We start from the raw sequence: 22345 nt of genomic DNA on the forward strand, positions 1-22345 counted from the left end.
GTACTTGTACTACGTTTGTCTCAGAGTTGATTGCTAATTATTTGGTTAATCTGAAATATAGTTAATACAGGAAAGGCAGGATAAATGTTTTTTTTCTTCCTTTTGAAAAAAGTCAATTTTTAGATATATGAAAATTTGTTTTTCAATTTCAATTTTCAATATCAATTTTCAGATATGTGAAAAAGTTGTCAGGAATCCTAGCACACTCCAACAGTGATAATAAGGTCTGTGTTTTGGATTTATTATGAACTTGTGAATTGTCATGATTTACTTCAGTCTCTACTGTTCTTTTATATAAAATGCCTGGTATCCATAATTCAAGACATGCTAAAATCCTAATGTCCTAAGTTTTTCATTATTTCAAAATAATCTTAAAATCTAAAGGTCAGCTTTCAAATACAAGTGCCTACCTATAAAAGAGTTAAATTTCATGTTCTTTAGAAGATAACTAAGAAAAAAGTATTTTTATTAATATTTGATAAATTTGTTCAATTCATTGAATAAATATTCAATAAATTCTCAGGATTCTAAGAAATTTTACATAACTTACCTAAATAATGTACTAATTTCCTACAATTTACCCTGTAAAATATTTTCCTTCCACACATTGTAAAATAAACATTTGCTGAACTGATTGTTATATTGTCTAGTGTTATATGATCATGTAATGAAAGACTCTTTTATGAAACATATGCACAAGGATAGAATTAAAACTTACCATGGAATCTGTAACTCTAAATTTCCTGTCTTCTGTGGTTTAAACATAATTATGTTATATTTACATAGTTTTTTTATTTTTACATTGGGTTCATTTGTTCTTTTTAAAAAGGGAAAAAAAGTGAAGTGCTTGTTTGTATACAGAGAAGATTTAATCTCTTTGTGGCTGCCTAGATATTTCTTTTACCACAGAACCAATCTTTGTGACCTTTTAGGGTTTATGCAAGACATAAAATAGAATATATGTTTTACACGTTTGTATCAATAAGAATATTTTCCCTTCCTTTCACATTTTATTTTTTGTTATTTTTCATCTGCATACTTTTTAAAGCATATGGATTTAACTGAGATACCAGACTGCCAAATGAAAAGTACTGATGTGAATCATTTAATCTTCTGAATCTTAGTTTTCTCATTTTAAAACAAGCTCTAGGGGCTTTTAATTCGAGGATTATGTGGATTTTATTTATCTAAATTATATATCTCATCCAGTCAGTTGTGATGTGTACTTAGTTAAACAGCTGAATAAATGAGCTATTAAGTGCTGTTTCTTGTGAAAGAGAGAGTGTATGTTTACAATGAAATTAAAATGCATTTTTAAAACTTTTAATTGGAGAAATACAGTATACATAAAGGAATGTGCATCATGTAAATGTACACGTTAGTAAATTATTGAAAAGGGAAGACTCATGTAACTGTCACCCAAGCCGAGAGGTAGAATATTGTCATTACCCTCAAACTCCCGGGCTGCCCCTCCTTATCACAGCCCACCCAGTGTCACCTCTCTTCACTCTGGAGATGGTCCTTCTCTTGCCTTTTATGGTAATTCATATCTTGCTTTGTTTTCATAATTTTATACTTGAGAATGCCTCTTTATAAAATATAGTTCAGTCTTGTTTCTATTTGGAAACAAATGGAAGCCTATACTGTGTGTTTTTGTCTGACATTTTTTTGTTCAAAATTATAGGTTATTTTAACACTTAATTGTTCAGTTTGATGCATGTTAACAATTATATACACTCATATAACCACCAGCCAAGAAAAGATATAAAACATTTCCTTCACCCGAGAAAGTTTACTCATGCTATTTTCCAGTCAATCCCCACTCCCACCCTAAGCAACCACTTTCTGATTTCCATCACTATAGATTAGGTTTGCCTATTCTGGGAGTGGAATTTCTGAGTCATAGGGTAGAAGTTTAACTTTATTAGAAACTTCCAAATAGTACACAAAAGTGGTTGTACAATTTTGCATTCCCATCAGTGCCAACATTTAGTGTTATTCTTTTTTTTTTTTTCGTGGTGAGGAAGATTGGCCCTGAGCTAACATCTGTTGCCAATCTTCCTCTTTTTGCTTGAGGAAGATGGTCCCTGAGCTAACATCTGTGCCAATCTTCCTCTATTTTGTATGAGATGCTGCCACAGCGTGGCTTGATGAGTGGTGTGTAGGTTCACGCCCAGGTTCCGAACCCGAGAACCGCGGGATCCTGAAGTGGAGCATGCGAACTCAACCACCACGCCATTGGGCCAGCTCTGTGTTGTTCTTTTTTTTAAATTTAGTCCTTTTAATAGGATAAAATGGTATGTCATTGTAGATTTCATTTGCATTTCCCTGATAACTAATGATGTTGAGTAACTTTCCATGTGCTTTTTGACCACATGTATATATTATTTTGTAGTTCAAGTCTTTTGTCCATTTTTAATTGGATTGTTTATCTTTTTTTGTGATTTAAAGAAGTTCTTACATATTCTGGATACAAATCCATTGTTAGATTTACGTGCTGTGGAATAGTTTTTTCCCACTTAGCGTTAAGACTGTCTTTTGAGCAGAAACTTTTAACTTGATGAAGTTCAATTTATCAATTTTTCTTTTGTGGTTAGTGGGTTTTGTGTCCTGTCTATGATATATATCAAACTAGTTTTTAAGTATGGAGTGAAAAGGGGGTCAAAGAAAATTTTTTCATATGATATTCAATGATTTCAGTGTCATCTATTGAAAACACTATTTCTCATTTGATTAGCTTGGTCCCTTGGTTGAAATTCAGTTGACTGTATATAAGTGGGTCTATTTCTGAACTTCTTTTTCCGTTTATCTCTTTTTCTGTCCTCATGCCAATACCACACTATCTTGATTAGTATAGTTTTGTAATAAATAGTGTAAGATCTCCAACTTTTTGAGATACTTTGAACTATTTTAGATGTTTTGCATTTCTACGTAAATTTTAGGATTATCTTGTCTAAATCTTTGTAAAGATTTATGGGGTTTTAATAAATGTTAGGAATCTATAGATCAATTTAGGGAGAATGAAAATCTTAACAATATTGAGATGCCAACCCACTAAAATTTTATATATCTCCATTTATTTAGGTCTTTAATTTCTCTCAGCAGTATTTTGTAGCTGTCAATGTAGAAGTCTTGCACATCTTTCATTTTATTTTTCCTATATGTTTATTTATGCTATTGTGATTGGTAATTATTTTTTATTTATTTTTATTTATTTATTTTTTGTGAGGAAGATCAGCCCTGGAGCTAACATCCATGCCAATCCTCCTCTATTTTGCTGAAGAAGACCAGCCCTGAGCTAACATCTATTGCCTGTCCTCCTCCTTTTTTTCCCTTTTTCTCCCCAAGGCTCCAGTAGATAGTTGTATGTCATAGTTGCACATCCTTTCTAGTTGCTGTATGTGGGACACGGCCTCAGCATGGCTGGAGAATTGGTGCATCGGTGCCTGCCTGGGATCCGAGCCTGGGCCGCCAGTAGCGGGGCACGCGCATTTAACCGCCAAGCCACGGGGCCGGCCCCGGTAATTATTTTTAATTTGCTTTCCAGTTATTTGTTGCAAGCATTAGGTACATAATTGCTTTTTTTTTTTTTTTTGAGGAAGGTTGGCCCTGAGCTAACATCTGTTGCCAATCTTCCTCCTTTTTTCTTTTTTTCTCCCCAAAGCCCCAGTAGATAGTTGTATGTCAAAGTTGTACATTCTTCTAGTTGCTCTATGTGGGATGCGGCCTCAGTGCGGCTTGATGAGCGGTGTGGAGGATCAAACCGTTGAACGCCGGCTGCCAAAGCAGAGCATGCAAACTTAAGCGCTATACCACCAGGCCGGCATCCATAAATGATTTTTGAATATGCTTTCATGTATTCAAATATACTTTGGGGGATTCTTGGAGCTGGCCCAGCAGCATAGTATATATATGTATGGTGCATATATATATATGCGCACGTGCACACACACACACACAGACACACACTTTGGGGTAGTCTTATAACCTTGATAACTTTAGTTTTTCTTTCTAACAAATTTTTTTAGATTCTGTAGCATATTTTACGTATAGAATTATGTTATCTGCAAATAATGACACAGTTTACTCTTTTCCCCCAATCTTTCTGTCTTTTTTTTCTTTTTCTTGCTTTATTGCACAGACCAGGACCTCTGTTACAATGAAGTGAGTGCAAACACCTGTGTGCTGTTCCTGATCTTGGGGAGAAAGCATTCAATTTTTTACCATTAAGTATGATGTTAGTTGTAGGTTTTTGGTAAATGCCCTTTATTAGATTTAGAAAGCTTCCATTTACTCCTAGTTTGCTTTGAGTTTTTATTTATTTATTTTTTTTGTGAGGAAGATCAGCCCTGAGCTAACATCCATGCTAATGCTCCTCTTTTTGCTGAGGAAGACCGGCTCTGAGCTAACATCTGTTGCCAATCTTCCTCCTTTTTTTTCCCCCAAAGCCCCAGTAGATAGTTGTATGTCATAGTTGCACATCCCTCTAGTTGCTGTATGTGGGACGCAGCCTCAGCATGGCCGGACAAGCGGTGCGTTGGTGCGCGCCCGGGATCCGAACCCGGGCCGCCAGTAATGGAGCTCGCGCACTTAACTGCTAAGCCACGGGGCGGGCCCTTTTTTTTTTTTTTTTTTAAAATCATGCTACCTCAGTTTTGGTTTTGGTTTGGTTTGTTTTATTTTTGAGGAAGATTGGCCCTGCGCTAACATCTGTTGCCAATCTTCCTCTTTTTTCTCCCCAAAGCCCCACTATATAGTTGTGTATCATAGTTGTAGAGTTGTGGCTCTTCTGTATGGGGCACCACCTCAGCATGGCTTAATGAGCGCTGAGTAGGTCCGCACCCAGGATCCGAACCGTCGAACCCCGGGCTGCTAAAGTGTAATGCGTGAACTTAACTGCTGTGCCACCAGGCTGGCCCATTGCTTTGAGTTTTTTTTGTTTTAATCGTAAATGTGTTTTGAATTTTGTAAAATACTTTTTCTGCATCTATTGAGATGATGAGATAATTTTTCTTTGTTCTATTAACAAGGTGAATTACATTAATTGATTTTTGAAGGTTGAGTTGACCTTCCATTACCTGGGTAAAATCCCTCTGATCATGTTGTATTACCCTTTCCATGTATTATGGGATTTTATTTGCTGGTATTTTGTATTTTGTATTTATGTTCATGAGGTATATTGATTTATAGTTTTCTTTTCTTGTAATATTTTTGTCAAATCTTAGTATCTGGATTATGCTGACCTCTGGGCTTGGAGTTTTCTTTGTGGGAAGGATTTTTGTTGGTGGTGGTTTATTTGTTTTAATTACAAATTCTATGTCTTTAATAGTCATGATACTATTTAAGTTTTCTATGTCTTCTTGGGTCATTTTGGGTAATTTGTGTTTCTTATTGAATATGTTTGTTTTATTTAAGTTTAATTAATTGGCATAAAATTATAATATTCTTCTATTACTATTTTTATCATTTTATCGCCTGTAGGTTCTGTAATGATAGTAATATGTGTTCTCTCTCTCTCTTCTCAGCTTCTCTCTCTGTCTCTTTTTTGATCAGTCTCTCTGAGGCAGCTCATTTTTTAATAACCTGTGAGCTAAAAGTGGTTTTTGAAAACAACAAAAAAGAAGAATATGCAACAGAGATCATATGTTGCTTACAAAACCTAAAATATTACTGTTAACTTTACATAAAAAGTTTGCCAACCCTTGCTCTGTTGGTTTAACAGTATAATTTATCTTATTTTTATTGTTTTATTTATTGTACTTATTTTAGGTTTAATTTTTGCTGCTTTTTCTAGCTTCTTAAAGTAAAAGCTGTGATTGGTGATATCATAGGTCAATTGTTTTCTAATATTAGCATTTAAAGCTATTCATTTCCCTCTAAACAATGTTTTAGCTCCATCTCACAAATATTAGTTATGTTTTCATTTGTACTCAATTCCAAATATTTCCTACATTTCTTTGTGATTTCTCTTTGGCTCATGGATTATTTACAAGTTGCTTAATTTCCAAAAATTTGGATATTTTCCAGATACCATATTGTTACTGATTTCTAGTTTAAAACTATGTGTTCAGAGATTCTCTGTGATTTCAGTTCTTTTCATATTTAGGTTTGTGGCACAGCCATGTGGTCTGTCTCTGTAAATATTCCATTTGCATTGGGGAAAAATATGTATATTCTTGAGTTGTTGTGTGTAATGTTTTTAAAATATTGATTAGGTCAAGTTGATTAAGTGTGTTGTTCAATCTTACATATCTTTACGTATTTTTTTCTATTCTATTAACTCCTGAGAAAGGGGTGTTAAAATCTTGCATCATGGTTGCAGATTTGTTTATTTCTAGTTTTCTCTCTGTATTTGTAATTCCTGTTATTGATGGTGAGAAACTGATTTCCATCCTTATTTATTGGACGAATCTCCCTGCATATAACCAATCTTCTATCTTCATCCCTATACTGTCCCCTTTGCAGCTGTTCTCCATTGGCTCTGATTCACCATGCAGGACTGACCAGGCACCTGGATGCTCTCTCTGTCCTATTCAGGCTCTGGTACCCCATGCTGGGCCACCTCCCCATTGTAGGTCTACATTCCTCACCCTGTTCAGGCTCTGTCATGACACAACAGGCTGATTCTCAGTGGGGATATCCCTCTTATTCTGCTAGGGTTCTATCTTCCCATATTGAGTTGTACTCCCATAAGATGCTTTAATCACTTTATATTTAGGATTGGATACTCCATACACATTTCCTCTATACTTAGAGATTCCCTCTTTAGCCTCCTTGGGCTCTAACACCCCATGCTGGGCCACTAAAGCAATCTTACCTTCTACCATGAATGCCTACATTGTTTGCCCCACATAATGACCTTAGGGCTGAATTATTCAGGAGGCACAGGAAAGTGGCTTTACCATCATTTGTGAAACATATTTTCACTTGGCATAAAAGTCTAGATTAATAGCTGTTTTTTCTAGTACTTTATAAATGCCATTCCGTTGTCTTTCTGCCTTTATTATTTCTTGTGAGAAGTCAGCTTTCATTTTTATCATAATTCCTTATACCTAATGTGTCTTTTTCTTTAGCTGCTTTTATGATCTGCTCTTTATCTTTGGATTTTGGCAGGTTGATTTGATATGCTTAAGGTGTGGTTTTCTTTGTATCCTGTTTAGGGTTCGCTGGGCTTCTTGGACCTATGGATGAATTTCTTCCATCAATTTTAGAAAGACTTCAGTCATTGTCTTCACAAATATTCTTTGGGCTCATTCTGTGTCTCCCTCCCCTCTTCCTGGAACTCCAATTATACATATATTGTTTCATTTAATAATATTCTACAGACATTGGGCTCTGTTATTTTCTCATTATTTTCTCCTTGTTTTCCAGTTTGAATACCTTTGAACACAGATTCTTTGCTATGTCCAGTTTGCTGTTAAGCCCATCTAATAGATTCTTCATTTCTCATACTGTAGTTCTCAAATATAACATCCCATTTGGTCCTTTTTTTATATAGTTTTCATGTCTCTGGTTGCAGAATTTTCTTTCTTCTAAATCCAATTATAGACATTTTCAAAAAGTGCATAATCATAATCAAATTATATAAGTGCCTCTTAATCAAGAAACAACAGATTATTTTATACAATTAAAGGGTATCCATATGGTGGGTTATTGTTCAGTCATTAGAGCTCATACATGTACTATTAAAAACAAATAAGTAAAAAAACCCAAATAATGGTACAGGTATGGACTAAATATCTCTATCTATATAACTACATATCAAAATATAGGATATTATCCCAGAGTGTCCATGAAGAAAACAAAGCTGAATCCCTACTTCCTTCTTACAGAAAATTCAGGAAATTAAAAGATTTAAGTATAAACAAAGTAAGTTATAAGAGACCAGAAGAAATATTGCAGTTTTATTATTTTAAGGTGTAGATGGCTATTCTAAGCATAAGCTAAAGATCAAAAACACTAAGGAAATAATTGATAGATTTAATTACATAAAAGTTTAAATGTAGAGGAAGAATGGAAAGAGAGAGAGAGGAGAGAAAAATATCCTTTGCTAGAAATGACCATTACAGTAACTCCTTACTGAACAAATTGGTAATTAAAGGGAAAGGATTAAACATTTATCCTGCCTTCTGGAGGATAACTAAGCCCCAGTTGACGAGAGGAAGTTCTTCTTTATAGAAGAATGCCAGCTAATAAATAGAGTAGACAGAATTAGAAAAATTACTACAACTCCCAATAAAATAATTCTTTTAGGCAAGGATAATTAATGGATGCCAAAACTTTGAGGTAGGGAAAAGGTTGTTGGGACAGGACCTTCTCAGAGTGGCAAAGTGTGACCCCACCGATTGTTATTAAATGAAAATGGGAAAATACATCTTTACAATGGAGAGAGCTGGTGGTCGTCAGTGTAATTAAATGACCAAACTCAGCATCACTAAGGACAACAGGACATTATGAGCCTCTTGGTGTTTTGCAATGTGAGGTACGTAGCATCACCTTTGATGTATTTTGCCAAGATATGTTATTTGAATCAAATTCAGATTTTAGTTGTAATTTCCTGTTCATAGAAAATACAGAGAATAGAAGGAAAAGTTAAATGACACTTTGAGGAAGCAATTAGACAAACTCAAATTGTGGGACTTTCTGCAAGACAACAGGCCTGATTTCTTTAAAGTTAGTCAATAACATAAAAATTGTCTGGAATAAAAGAGACTAAAAAGACATATCAAAAATACAGTGCATGATCCTTGTTTGAATACAGGTTTTGCTTGTTTGTTATAAAGCGCTAAAGGAGGTTTTGAGAACAATTGAGAATATTTGAAATATCTGAACTGGATATTTGATTATATTAGGGAATTACTTTTAACTTTCTCGAATGTAATAATGGTACAATGATAATGTAAAAGATTGCACTTATTTTTAAAAGATGAAAATTTAAAAAACTCAGTTGTGAATTGTCGTGATATATCTTACTTGCAAATGGTTTAGAAAAAAATGAACACACACTTGTATTGATAGATGATACAAATGTGTTAAATTTTGAAGGCTGTGTCATTGGTGTTTATTATACTATTAAAAAAAAAACCTCCTAAGTTTGCAATTTTCCATAATGAGAAGGCAGAAAAAAATTAAGATAAAAAATAAAAGTTTTTTGCACTCAAGAGAATAGGAAAATTAAGATAGTAGCTGATACTGTTGACTGGTATTCTCGTGATCTGTTTATGGGAATCAAATTGACATAACTTTTAGGGAGAACAGCCTGTTGATATGTTTTAAAATTTAAAATATATAAAATTCTTACCAAGCAATTCCATTTCTCAGTATTTGTCCCTGGAAGATAATACATTACAAAAGGATGCAAGGATGGCCTTTGCGATGTTATTTTTATTCTATTATTATGCAAAACTAGAAAGAACCTAATTTTTATCAATAAAGGATCAGTAAAATATGTTATAGTACATCAATACAACAATACTATCTAGCCATTAGAAATTATTACTATAAATCCACATTCACTGTATTCATTGACACAGAGGAAGTGCCATTACATATATTGAATTAAAAAGGCAGATTATAAAACACCAGATATAGACCAATCCCTAAATGTTGTGAGTATGTGCATATGTTTGCTTAGAGACTGGAAAATTCTTTCAGTAGATGATCACAGAGACTATGGGGTTGGGAAATTTGGGTGATTGTTTAAAAAATTTCCCTTCTTTATAACTTTTTGTATTGCTTCAATTTTCTACCTGATAATTTATTAGCTTATAACCTAAAAAAGTCTCGTATGGGGGAAAACTGGTGCTTTTGAAAACTGTTTAATGATATGAGTAACACGTATGATAGTATCTAAGTGAAAAAAACCAAGAGGAAACCAAATCATATTTACTATATGAACCACTGAAGCGGTTCCCCGTTTGTTAGTATTCTGTTCATTTTGGGGAAAGTTAGCAATGCGTGCTGCTTCTGTGGTTTTCTTATAAGCTGACTCCTGCAATTGTATATACTGCTGAGTTTTAAATGAACCTTGGGCTTCCAGAATAGGAATCCTTTATGTTCCATTCATTTGTTGGAGCTTTCCAGGCCTGTACTGTATAACTCAGCAGACTCATCCCTCATCCCCAAGCAACCACCCCCAGTAATCAAACTCTACCGCGCTCCTTGCAGGACCCCAAACCTGCTGGCCATTTCATGGCCTCTTTTGTCTGTCCACTCACCTTCCTGGCCTGGAAACTTCTATTCACTTCCCATAGTCTCTATCTATATAATTTAGATATTCCTGGTGAAGTTGAGATAGGAATTTAAATTGAAGATTAAAATGTGACTTGCTTGCAATATTCAAATCAATCAAGTATGATAAATCTTTGTTACCTAAATTAGAACAAATTGTTTCATAGACCACATGGAGTGTCAATGCAAGTTTACTTTATTGAATGCAAATTTAAATCAACTAGATTGTCTTTTCTATCTGTACTGGTAACAGGGTGCCCATACACTCAAGTGAGGCTGTATGCCTGGATAAAATTGGAATTTTTTGGTTCAATAATTTATATTGTATTTCTAGAATATATTAGTAAATTTAGAAGTATACTCTAAATCAATCTTTACTTAGCCTAATTACTATGTATAGATAGTAATCAATCTAAGGTTATTTGCCTATTTATCAACCTCTGGAATGAAACTAATATTGAGTATCTGCTTCTTATTATGTTGGATATCTCATTAGATGATGGGTATTAACATCCTGATTTTAATAGACGAAGAAGCTCAAGCTTCAGGAGATTAAATATTTGCTGAATATCATGGTTATTAGTAGTAGTCCTGGGGTTTGAATACATGGATATATAATCATCTAGTCTATGCTCATTCAGTAATACCAGGCTGCACACTAGGTCCTGAGTACTCTTAGATTGATTCCCATGTCTATTTTGTTATTTTCAAGAGTACCCACTTAATCACAGTCAAAAAACCCTCAAATAGAGGTAAAAATGTAAATTTATCCAATAATGCATAATTTTAAATATCTAATTATTTAAGGAAAGAGTTTATTTTAGTACTACGGATAGTTGGGGATGTTTATAGTTACATCAGACCATTTTTACAAAATTTTTCTTCTACATCCAGAAGGGGTAGTGGAACAGGTATCTTGTCAGTGTGGTAACCATAAATATTAACATTTGTGTTGGTGTGTTTTCTCTCTGTTTTAGGCAACCTGCCCTCAACTGCCTTTCATGCACTCATATAAATCATGTGCATTTTTTAATAGAGGAGAGAAAGGGTAAATCATGTTTTGTTTATACAGCCAACACACTATACAGAGTTGGTTAGGCCACTTTACCTGTTTTCTCATTGTATAATGAAAGTGTTGGAGGAGATGTTGTCTTGTCTCCAACACTAATATTTGATGAATGTAACAATGACTGAGTAACTTTCATTTAATGTTTATTGATAATGACTAGTTCTCCGTGCCAGGGACTGCACTAGGTTCTGGAACACCCTTCCCAGTAGCCCCATGGCTGGCTCCCCTACCCCTGCAGTGTTATTGCTCAGAGGTCACTGTTTCATTGACACTGTCTCCTTGCACCCTCCACCTCCATCCCACCACCCTCTATTCCCCTTCTCTGTTTTATTTTTCTCCAGTCACTTTTCAATGTTTCATATAATATATAGATTTCTCTTTTATGTCTTTTCCTGAAAGAATATTTGCTCTCTGAAAGCAGGGATTTCTGTTTACTTTCATGATGGAAAATTCCCCAGTGTCTCAAAAATTGCCTGGCACGTGATAGGCACTCCCTTAATATATTTATATATTTTTTTTGGTGAGGAAGATTGACCCTGAGCTAACATCTGTTACCAATCCTCCTCTTTTTGCTCGAGGAAGATTGTCACTAAGCTAATATCTGTGCCAATCTTCCTGTATTTTGTATGTGGGTCGCTGCCACAGCATGCCTTGATGAGTGGTGTGTAGGTCTGCACCCAGGATCCAAAGCAGCGAACCCCAGGCCACCAAAGCTGAGTGTGCCGAACTTAACCACTATACCACTGGGCCAGCCCTGACGCTCTCTGAATATTTACTATAAGAATGAATAATTTTTCTGAGAAAAAGTTTCTCAAGCTTTTCTAATCATATTGGTTACACAACTATAAAAGGATAGACTATCATCTTGCTTTACTAAGGCCAGGGAATTCTAGGACATCCCTTTCCAGAGGCTGTCACATTTACATCTTTTCTCCAAATTTGGTCTCCCATAGTCCCTTTAAAGTAATACAGAGAGATAGAAACATAAAAACTTAGAGAATTTTTATAAAAAAGTAAAATTCTTTCCTAATCATAGTTTTTCACAGAGATGATCGTTTAATTCTGACATTCATTTATGTTTCCATTTTTACTGAATTGCCAACTTGGTTTCAAAACCTATAGATTTCAGTTGCATCCTTTATTGTGGTTTAAGAACATCATGTTCTTTTAGGCTAACCACATTTAGTTTGAGCCACTGTCGTACAGTAGTATTTATCAGTGTAATTTTCAGCAAATATTGTGAAATTTTTAGAAATTATGCAAAATTATGGTTTCAAAATAGATGCATTGGCATTACCAGAAAGAAACTCGACAACCATAGTCATGCCCATTATGTGGGTACAAGCTCTTCGCATTTGTTCATATATGTGGCCTCAGTGGGCAGGCAAGCCAGCCAGACTTCTCAACAATCCTGGTAAATGTTGATATAACAAAAGAAACTGAGAAACATAACAAACAGCTGTGTCTTTTTTGGTTTGTTTGTTTGTTTGTTTGTTTACTAGCTAGAATATGAATATGTATTTATCTTTCTAAAACTATTTTTCTGCCAGCTACACAGTTTGATTTCTAGGACAAGGTTGCAGATTTTGAAAATGTCTAATACAGTTTTGTTTTTGTAATGTCAAAGAATTAATGTAAAATTGTATTGGTAATACAGGGAAGAGCTAACATACTGCTGGAAATGAATTCAGAGCAAGATGCTAATCAAATTAAAGAACTATACTAAAGGAGATGGACCCATTGAAAATGGAGAGTAGTATAAATTAATACCACCTCTAAGCCCATCATTGTATATGCAAAAAGCTATCAAGTTGTAAAGATGTTCTATGACAATGCACTTTCAACTTAGAGACAACTTCAAATGAAAACTTACTCTACTGGTTAGATTTAGAATTTGAACATGCACTTTGCAAGTATGAAGTTAAAATTGTATGTATTTGCATTGGGAGAGATTTTTGATTCATTGAAAAAGGAGTAAGCAAAGACTATTTTGTTTCAGGTCCATTTAACCAATATTCACTGACTGCAGTAGCATGCCCTAAGCATAGTGGGCAATATGTAATTCTGCTGTCAAGGAGATTACACAGTAATTGGGGAGATAAGCATACATGCATGACTACAAGGTGAAGCAATGTGTTATGAAAGGGGACAGCAAATCTCAAAAGAAGCCTAAAAGAGGGAGAAGCGAGAGTATTTGTGGTTGAGGTTTTATTATAGACCTTAAAAGATGGATTATTATAGCAAAAGGTAGAGATGGCATGGGCAAAGGCTTACAGCTAGGAGAATTTCTGTGGCCTGTGAGTAAACTAGTGTTTCCCCTCTGCGTTCACATGGTACCCATGCACTCATCGATTGTAGCATTTATTGTAATAGATTATAATGGTCTCTTTATCTCCCTCACTAGACTGTAGTTTCCTGAAGAACAATTAAAATCCGCTTTATTTGCAGATTCTGTATTTGTGAATTCCTATCCTTGCTAAAATTTATTCGGAACTCCAAATCAATACTTACAGCACTTTCGCGGTCACTCGTGGACGTGTGCAGAACAGCAAAAAGTAGGAGTTGTCCGATGCACCTGTTTCCAGCTGAGGTCAAACAAGGCTACACTCTGCCTTCTCTTTTCGGCTGCCATACTGACAACAAGTGTCCTTTTTGCAGTCTATTTAGTGCCACATTTTTCACAGTTTTGTGCTTTGGGCTGGTGATTTCGCTGTTTAAACTGGCCCCTAAGCATAGTGCCAAAATAGTGTCTGGTATATTATTCCTGAGTGCAAGAAGGCTGTGATGTGCCCTAGAGAGAAAATACATGTGTTAGATAAGCCTTATTCAGACACGAACTCTGAATAAGTTGTGTTGGCCATGGGTTCAGTGTTAATGAATCAACAACATATATGAAACAAGATATTTTAAACAGAAACAAACATAAAACAAGGTTATATATTGATCAGTTGATGAAAATGTTCTGACCAGAGGGTCTCAGGAACAAAACTTTATATTCTCCCTAGGAGCAATGGTTCAGTACTTACTAACTCACTGTCTGCAGTGACTTTATAGAACAACTACCCGAGGAACACAAATTGACCGTGTGTGTTATTTTTGTATGCTTAGCACTTAGTGTTTAGTACATGGCCAGAGAGTTTTATGAGCAAACGTCTGAATATAGGGAATTGGGAGGAATAAAGCAGCTCATTGGAAATGTTCAATACTGAGTTCAGGAGCTGGGGCTTTAATACCATGCAGGCATGGTAATAATCCATCTTTTATGGTCCATGGGAGACTTGTTCTCCTGGTAGCGATCTTCCAGTTGTGAGCTGTTCAACTAGCGTTGACTGAATGTGCTGGGTGGTGTGATGGAGAGAAAGAGTATCCCCGGGACCCTGCTCTTAAGGAGCTGCTGCAGAGGCTCTAACAGTTCCTTTAGTAAGATTAATTTCACAGGGATTTATAGGATGGATTGGAATTGAGAGAAATTGAAGACACAAAACCAATTACTGCAGCAATCCTGGTATGAGGTAATAAAGACCAGGATTAGGGTGCTGGCAGGGAGAATGGGGATGGAGGGGGTGGATACCTGAGTTATTGTGAAGTAAGAGTCAGCAATAAATGATTTAATACAGAGGATGAGGGAAGAGAGAAGGAAGGGACAAAGTTAAACTCTGAAGGTTGCTATCCCTGACTTGTTAGTTCCTGTGTTTGCAAATGTTCTTCAAGAATGTTTTCTTCGTCTAAGGTTATTACACTGTACTGTGCTAAGTCTTTTCTTTTAAGACATTGATAATGGGGTCACAGTCTTTATCTGCTATAACTAAACAGCCGATGAATTATCTAGGGTTTGGGGTGAAGGTCGAGGACAATAGATCTAGTTTTGTAATTAATAGTGATTTTTTATAGTTGTAAAATTTTGCCTCGGGGGGTTCAGAATTGAATTACCTTTTTTTAAAAAAACTGAAAATGTGTGCCATCCAAATGACTTCCACTCTAATGACAAGTTATATCCAGCATTGTATAGTTAAATATTACTAAGGCAAATTTTACTGCTACATTTGCCAGAAGGCAGGACAGATCATCATTCACTCCCATTCATTGAGAAATTGCATGTGAAAAAATACATAGAGACCCAGGGATCAGCATTAATTATGTTTTTAGGGGCATATGTAAGGCAGTAAGCTTTTTTAAGTTTGTAAAGTAAATCCTTCATTGGGAAGCACTTGGTATCTTTCTTTACAGTTTCCATAAATTGAGAAATAAAACTTGGTTTTCTCTCAACATGATATTGATAGAAAGCTTTAGGTTTAGAAAGCTATATAGTTGCTTTAGGTTAAAAACACTTTTTCAATGTACTTTTCCTTATGAAAAGTCGTTTTTTAAAGAGACAGTTTATATCATTATAAGCTATTTGCCTTACCAATTGTTTTATAAGCTTATGCAAAACTGATATCATACTTGGAACCTCTGGAATAATACTTTTTTTTTTTTCTGGCAAACTCATCTCAGATAATCAAGAAACGTAGATGTTTTTGTGTCGATTTTCAAGAAAGAATTTGAATGGCATTCTGAGCCAGTATTTATTCTATCTGTGGCTAAATACTACATGTGTTTAACTCTACTTGAGATTAAAAATCAAAGGAATTTTGATGTTCTTTATCTTTTTTCATCTGCTTTGAGTTTAACATATCTTTCTGAAGAAAGCCATGTTTGTAAAGGATATTAGGTTTTGTTTGGCCTTCTTCTCAACTGCAAGTACTCAGTGGACCTTAATGCAAGGTTATGTTCCCTGGACTGATTGATATATAAACAGAAGACAGATGGTGTAGAGATGATTCTGATGATAATTCATTTTTCAGCTAGTCATGAAGATGTTTTGATTACAGTGTGTTTAAGTAATTATAACACAGTCTGCGATGTTAGTCTTGCTGGGGAGAGAGCACATGGAAAACAAGTTACGTGTTATTTGTGCCCAACAAAGGATGCACTGTGGTGTAATTATTTTAATTCCGAATGCTAGATTATGACTGGAGGAGTTTAAAATATGTCATACAGTAAGGAAAGTCAATTAAACATAGACCAAATAAAAAAGGTAACTGCACAGTTTTGAGGCATAAATATTTGTTTTGGGAAGTATTTAGATGTTACTATATGAAAGAAACCAGTATTTTTACATTAAGGCAACAGTCAGTGTACAGCTAATTAAAAAATGACATGGCTTGATTTTAAGTTTATGTAAATTGTAATTATCATGGAGCTTGCTTTCTGTGTCATGAATTTAGAACTGACATCAGAGAGCTGACAATTCAACAGCATGCTATATCCCTGCTCTTGATCAAGTTTTGTAAAAGACATCCAAGCAAAATGTTGAAAGGAGAAAAACTAATTAAAATTGTGTGAAAAGGTAGGCCATTTAAATTTTCATTGTCATGTACTAAGAATAACTTATACCACTATTTTTGGTTTCATGACAGGATAATCGATCGCTTAGATGGTGTTCGTTTGTTGTGGTCCCTACTGAAAAATCCTCACCCAGACGTGAAGGCCAGTGCAGCTTGGGCCCTCTGTCCCTGCATCCAAAATGCTAAGGTGAGAACAGACTGCAAATCAGTCCACTCTAGAATCTCGTCTAGTACTATATCGAATCATGTCACCACAGGTCACTAACTGCTTTTGACTTACTTTTGGTCAGAGTTATCTGGTGGAAAAAAGTGCTGAACATTTGTGCCAAAATAATTCTTGAGCAATGCCTTTTCCTGGTCAGTTTTTAAATCCCAAGTGAAAGTAGGCTAAGATGGCCGTGCTGACGGAGTTCTACCTGGCTGGTGCAATGGAAACAAGTACCCCAGGTAAATCTAGGTGAAGAACGGTTGACTGTTCTTGTGTCTTGGGTGATAAGAAAATTGTGTCCATTTACCTGCTGCTTTCAGAAGTGCAAGGCTGCGTCTATCTTATTTATAGCCTGAAATACGACAGTGAAAGATCACTAAGTTCTTTGTTACATTGAAAAAGCTATATAATTTCACAAATCCCGCTTTTCTTATCTGTCAATAAAGACTGAATATAAAACCTATGAATAAAATTTTTACATGAGAAAAAAGACTGAATTGGAAGTTTCTGAAGTCCTTTAGCTCTTCATTTGTAAAATTTATTATTTTCTTTCAAGATCTCTTTTCAGCCTATTTCTGTTATCTTTACTTAAAATCTTTTTCTATGGATTTAGAGATTTCCCTTTAAGATTCTTGTTGCCAGTGATATTTCACTGTTGAATATTTTTGTCTAAAGGATTTTATTCCATTGATAATTTTAACATGACTGAATATCATCGTAAATATTTGTGACTAGAAATAATATTTTGTAAAAAGTGAATTGTGATGTATACTAATAGTAGGAGAGACCTATTACAAACTGGCTAATAGAACCAATTTTTTATAACAGCAAAAAAATAAAAACACCTCGAATGTCAACCTACAGGAAAATGGACAACAGGACGATAGTAGAGTCATACTGTATCATCCAAAGGAGCAGTGAACAATGAATGTGTTCATTAATATCGATACGTCTCATAAACGTATTGAGCAAAATAAAAAATTTCAGAAGTAGATATATATATTTCCTATTATATAATGTTCAAAGAAATTATTAAAATGCAAAATTTAAATGATATTATTTAGGGAGCAAGAAAGAAGCCTACTGGGGAAAGATTGTTACACATCCACGAAGGATATCTTCATCGGTTACTTGAATGGATCAGCCCAGTCCTTCATTCATAAACGTGAACAACTAAGGACCACTAAATATTTAAGGAAGACTAATGGTATTAGAGACAAGCCAAGATTAATAAGCAGAACTAACTTCAGAGGAAACAGAGATAATGTAAGGAATAGAATATAACATGAAATTTTTTAAATTGACATCCTCAGAATGACCCAAGGCAGAATACTAAGACCGAAAAGGCTATGATAAGAAAAGAAATATTGGGGCTGGCCCAGTGGCGTAGTAGTTAAGTTCACACACTCTGCTTCGGCAGCCTGGGCTTTGCAGGTTCGGATCCCGGGCGCAGACCTACACACTGCTCATCAAGCCATGCTGTGGTGGCATCCCATATACAAAATAGAGGAAGATGGGCACAGATGTTAGCTCAGGGCTAATCTTCCTCAGCAAAAAGAGGAAGATTGGCAATGGATGTTAGCTCAGAGCCAATCTTCCTCACCAAAAAAAAAAGCAATATTCATAGATTAAGAAAAGGTTTTTGGAAATTAAAAATATATTTGGTAAAACAAAGATAAATCAAGTAAATAACTAAGAATCTAAAGTAAAAGTAAAAAGAAAATAGGACATCAAAACACACAAAAATAAAGAGTAATTGAAGGGAAGAAATAGTCATATATATATTTATATATCTATAGATAGATAGATGGATGGATATATTTTTTAAAGGGTTCAGAAGTTTCTGTAAACTGAAGAGTTGAAGAAAGATTCTCGTCTTCAGATTGAAGAGATCCGCTTAGTGCCAAGAAAACAAACAAACAAAGCTACCTACACCTAGACATAAATTCAAATTTGGTGTTTCCAGAAATTAAAAGAATGGAAAAAGTTACATAAGAACAAGAATCATACCAGTATTAGACTTAACATCATTTAAAATAAATTCTAAAAGAAAATGGAACAAATCTTTTACTGTTTTTAGAGGAAAATACTTGTTATCCTGGAATTCTATATCCTGCAAAACTAGCACTCAAGTGTGAGTATAAAGTAAGGACAAAATAGAGACATTTTTCTTTTAGAAATGTCAGAACTCAGGAAGCTTTTCTCCCATGAACCTTTTCTGAAAAAAATACTTTAGAATATTTTCCAGCGAAACGAAAGATTCTAAGAAAGAGAACATGAGTTATAGAAACAAGGAGCAAATAAATCATGATAATTTATAGTTAAATATGAATTTGTGTTGATACTATGGCTTTCAAATTTTATCAAATTATTAAAAAATAATTTTTAAAAAAGTAATGGCATAAAATAAAAGCAGATAGTACTCTCACAGTCACAGTCTGAACCTAAACTACCAGATGATTCAACAAACGTGTCAAATAGTAGAAGGTAATAGGTAAAAATATACTAATGGTCTACCTTTCCTGGAGAAGACTGTTATAGATACTGGTTAATTCTTAATTGTCATTGAAAGTATAAATTTAAATATGAAATTTAATATTATCATTGTTGATATGCCATTTTGTATAGATAACATTTCTACTTAGTTCTGTTATTGTGTGTAAATTGTGTCCTTTATTCTCATGGACTTCAACTCCAAATCTGCCTACTTCTCTGTGACTGTCTTTAAGAGAGATTCTAGTATTTTCATATTCATTATTCCTGCCCAGGACGTCTGTCCTGAATATCTGACTGGTCTCCCAGGCTAGCAACCAAAACTGCACCACACTCAAACTTGAACCACAACACAGCCTGCTTGTATTTTAGCCCTCAGCCCCAAGGCCTAGGCTAGATCCAAGCCTCCATAAAGAGCTCCTACTTGTTCCGTTTCTCTTGAACATCCCTGCCCTCTGCGTGCTTTCCACTCCCACCAACTTAGTATCTTTGAATTCTTCTCAAGACAAAGAAACCACAACACCCTTCTTACCACTCCTGAGGGAAAGACAGACTCATGACAAAGAGATCTCTGCTTGTTCATTTCTCTTACCAAGAACTACACTCTCCTTCTGTATGCATTATCGTTTAGGTAACATGAACGTTTGAAGAATTTTGAACAAGGAAGTGACATGAGCAGGTTGACTAGTTAGAAAATGTATGAGTGGGTGATTAATTAGGCTATTATAATGGTTCAGATGAAAATAAGTAGAATTTGACCTAACATAGTTGCAGTGTGGGTGAAGAGGAAGAGTCAATATAAGAAATAATTGGGAAGTAGAGTCAGAAATTGGTGAGTGATTGGAGGCTGGCTGTGAGGAATAGGTCAAGAGAGAGTTTGAGTTTTATGCAATTAAATTTCCAGTGTTTAAAGAAGAAAGAGGTTAGTGAAATAAAAATTTCATTTGAGCTTTTCTAAAATGTCCATTTCACATAGAGAAAATAAAGTTACCTCTGACCCACTGGTAGAAATTTGAGCATAGTTTCCCAGGGCTTATTCCATGGTTACCATTAAATAATTAAGAAGTATGGCCCCATAGATTAATCTGGCCAGAGACTTTCTTCTTTAGCTAACATGATCGTTCCTAGAGATGGTCCCTTTGGGGCTCTTCACTCTTAGTCCAGGTTTACGGTAGAGCAGATTACATCATACTTAACCAACTCGCTTCACACCAGACAGTCATTCTACTGTTTTCACCATAACAATAATAATTTATATATCTATGTAACCCATGGCCTTTCACGTACATTATATCATTTCACTACACAACCACACTTTTTTGCTTCTGAAACTAAGTCTTCAGAAATATTTAATTACTTGCTCACGATGAGATAACTAGTATGGTGACTGAGCCACAATATGAACCCAGTTCTAACTCCATATCCTATGCTATTTTCACCACAGTACAACTGCCACACACATCAGTAAGCAAGTTTCTACAGTGTTCTTTTCATATCCAAGAAGATTTTCTGGGTGATTCCTTTGTGAAGGAAAAAAACCCCTATTGCTCTTGAAAATACGGGATGTCCTTAAAGTCTTAGTGCTGTTTTAAGCTTTGAGAACTTCAAGAATGTAAATGCTAAAAACTTTGAAAAATATCATTTAGGGTGCCACTGTGGGGGAATATTGTAAAAATATCATTTGGTGTGCCATATGGTGGGGTACCACTATGTTGACAATGGGGGAGGCTATGCATGTGTGGAGTCAGGGAGTACATGGGAAATCTCTGCACCTTCTGCTCAATTTTGCTATTAATCTAAAACTGCTCTAAAAAATATATAGTCTATTAAAAAAAAGCTTAAAAAATCATTTGAAATTTTCAGTATTTAACTCTCTTTTACGCTTGTTAATTTTTGGAAACACTGAAATAAAATTTTAACTTTAATGTTTTGTTTCAGTTAGTGTTGCCATCTTCAATGAAAGAGACTAAAAATTAAAATGTATTTTTCCAAATTCACAGAATTAAATAAGTGACAGTGAAAAATACATAAATTTTGAAGCATTTCTACTTCTGAAGTAATTTCAGCATAAAAGTGCACTAAGACTTTTGGGCCATACTATATTTATTTTAGTAAGATTTAAACAATGTTTTATATTTTATTGATTAGTCCTTTTCACACTAAAGCCAAGTTAATAGTTAAAATCTATGAATTGTTGATCTATTTGTTTTTTCAATACTTATATCAAAAATTAATCACAAATGAAGAACAGGAAAAGTTTCGTTTTCTTTTTGATTCAGTTTTTAACCTATGACGTAGTAATCTGAGAGTTGAATAACTTTTATCTCAGTTTCACCCAGGTATTATTCCCAAGGAAATACAACATCTTCTGTTAATTCCCTTGGTTGCCTTTAGGTAAGCATGAAAGAAAGCTCCAGAATTAAAATGATGCTGGAGAGGAACATGTTACAGTGTTAATAATTAGTGATTGGACTGGGTTTATACTTCATGAGCATTTACATTTAAATTTTCATTTTGCCTTGAAGAACTTTGTAGCAGTACATGAAGATGATAAAATAAAAAGTTAGTAATGATTTAATTTAATCTCTAGGCGTATCAAATAATGTCATTAATTCAATAACATTTATTTAGCATTAACTGCAGGTGCACATTACATTTTGTATGCCCATTTGTTTTTGCATCTTAACATAAATGTATAACATTTATGCATTTAAGTTTCTAGTGTTAAAAAACAGAATGAGGTTAAGTGAAACAAAAGTTTCATTTGAGCTTTTCTAGAATGTTCTTTCATATAGGGAGAGAAAATAAAGGTACCTCTCACCTATTGTAGAAGTTTGAGACTAGTTCCCCAGGGATGTGTTTTATACTCGACTTGGTATCATAGTTTTAAAGGGCAATGTTTTCTTTTCCTTGGTAGTACATAAAATAATAGTGCATTTTACAATCAACTCCCTTGTG

General features: G+C 34.7%; 1 protein-coding gene across 2 annotated transcripts in view; it reads left to right on the forward strand.

Annotated features, from left to right (window-relative positions):
* Positions 1-22345, forward strand: part of ODAD2 (outer dynein arm docking complex subunit 2) — a 181530-nt gene that overhangs the window by 89449 nt on the left and 69736 nt on the right. For both annotated transcript variants that reach the window (XM_004425263.3, XM_087420714.1), the window contains one exon: positions 16759-16873. In XM_004425263.3, the coding sequence (XP_004425320.1) occupies positions 16759-16873 (115 nt within the window). The remainder of the gene's footprint in view (positions 1-16758; positions 16874-22345) is intronic.

This window comes from Ceratotherium simum, chromosome 32, assembly GCF_057802395.1.
Source record: "Ceratotherium simum simum isolate JZ-2026a chromosome 32, ASM5780239v1, whole genome shotgun sequence".
In the NCBI taxonomy this organism is placed as follows: domain Eukaryota; kingdom Metazoa; phylum Chordata; class Mammalia; order Perissodactyla; family Rhinocerotidae; genus Ceratotherium; species Ceratotherium simum.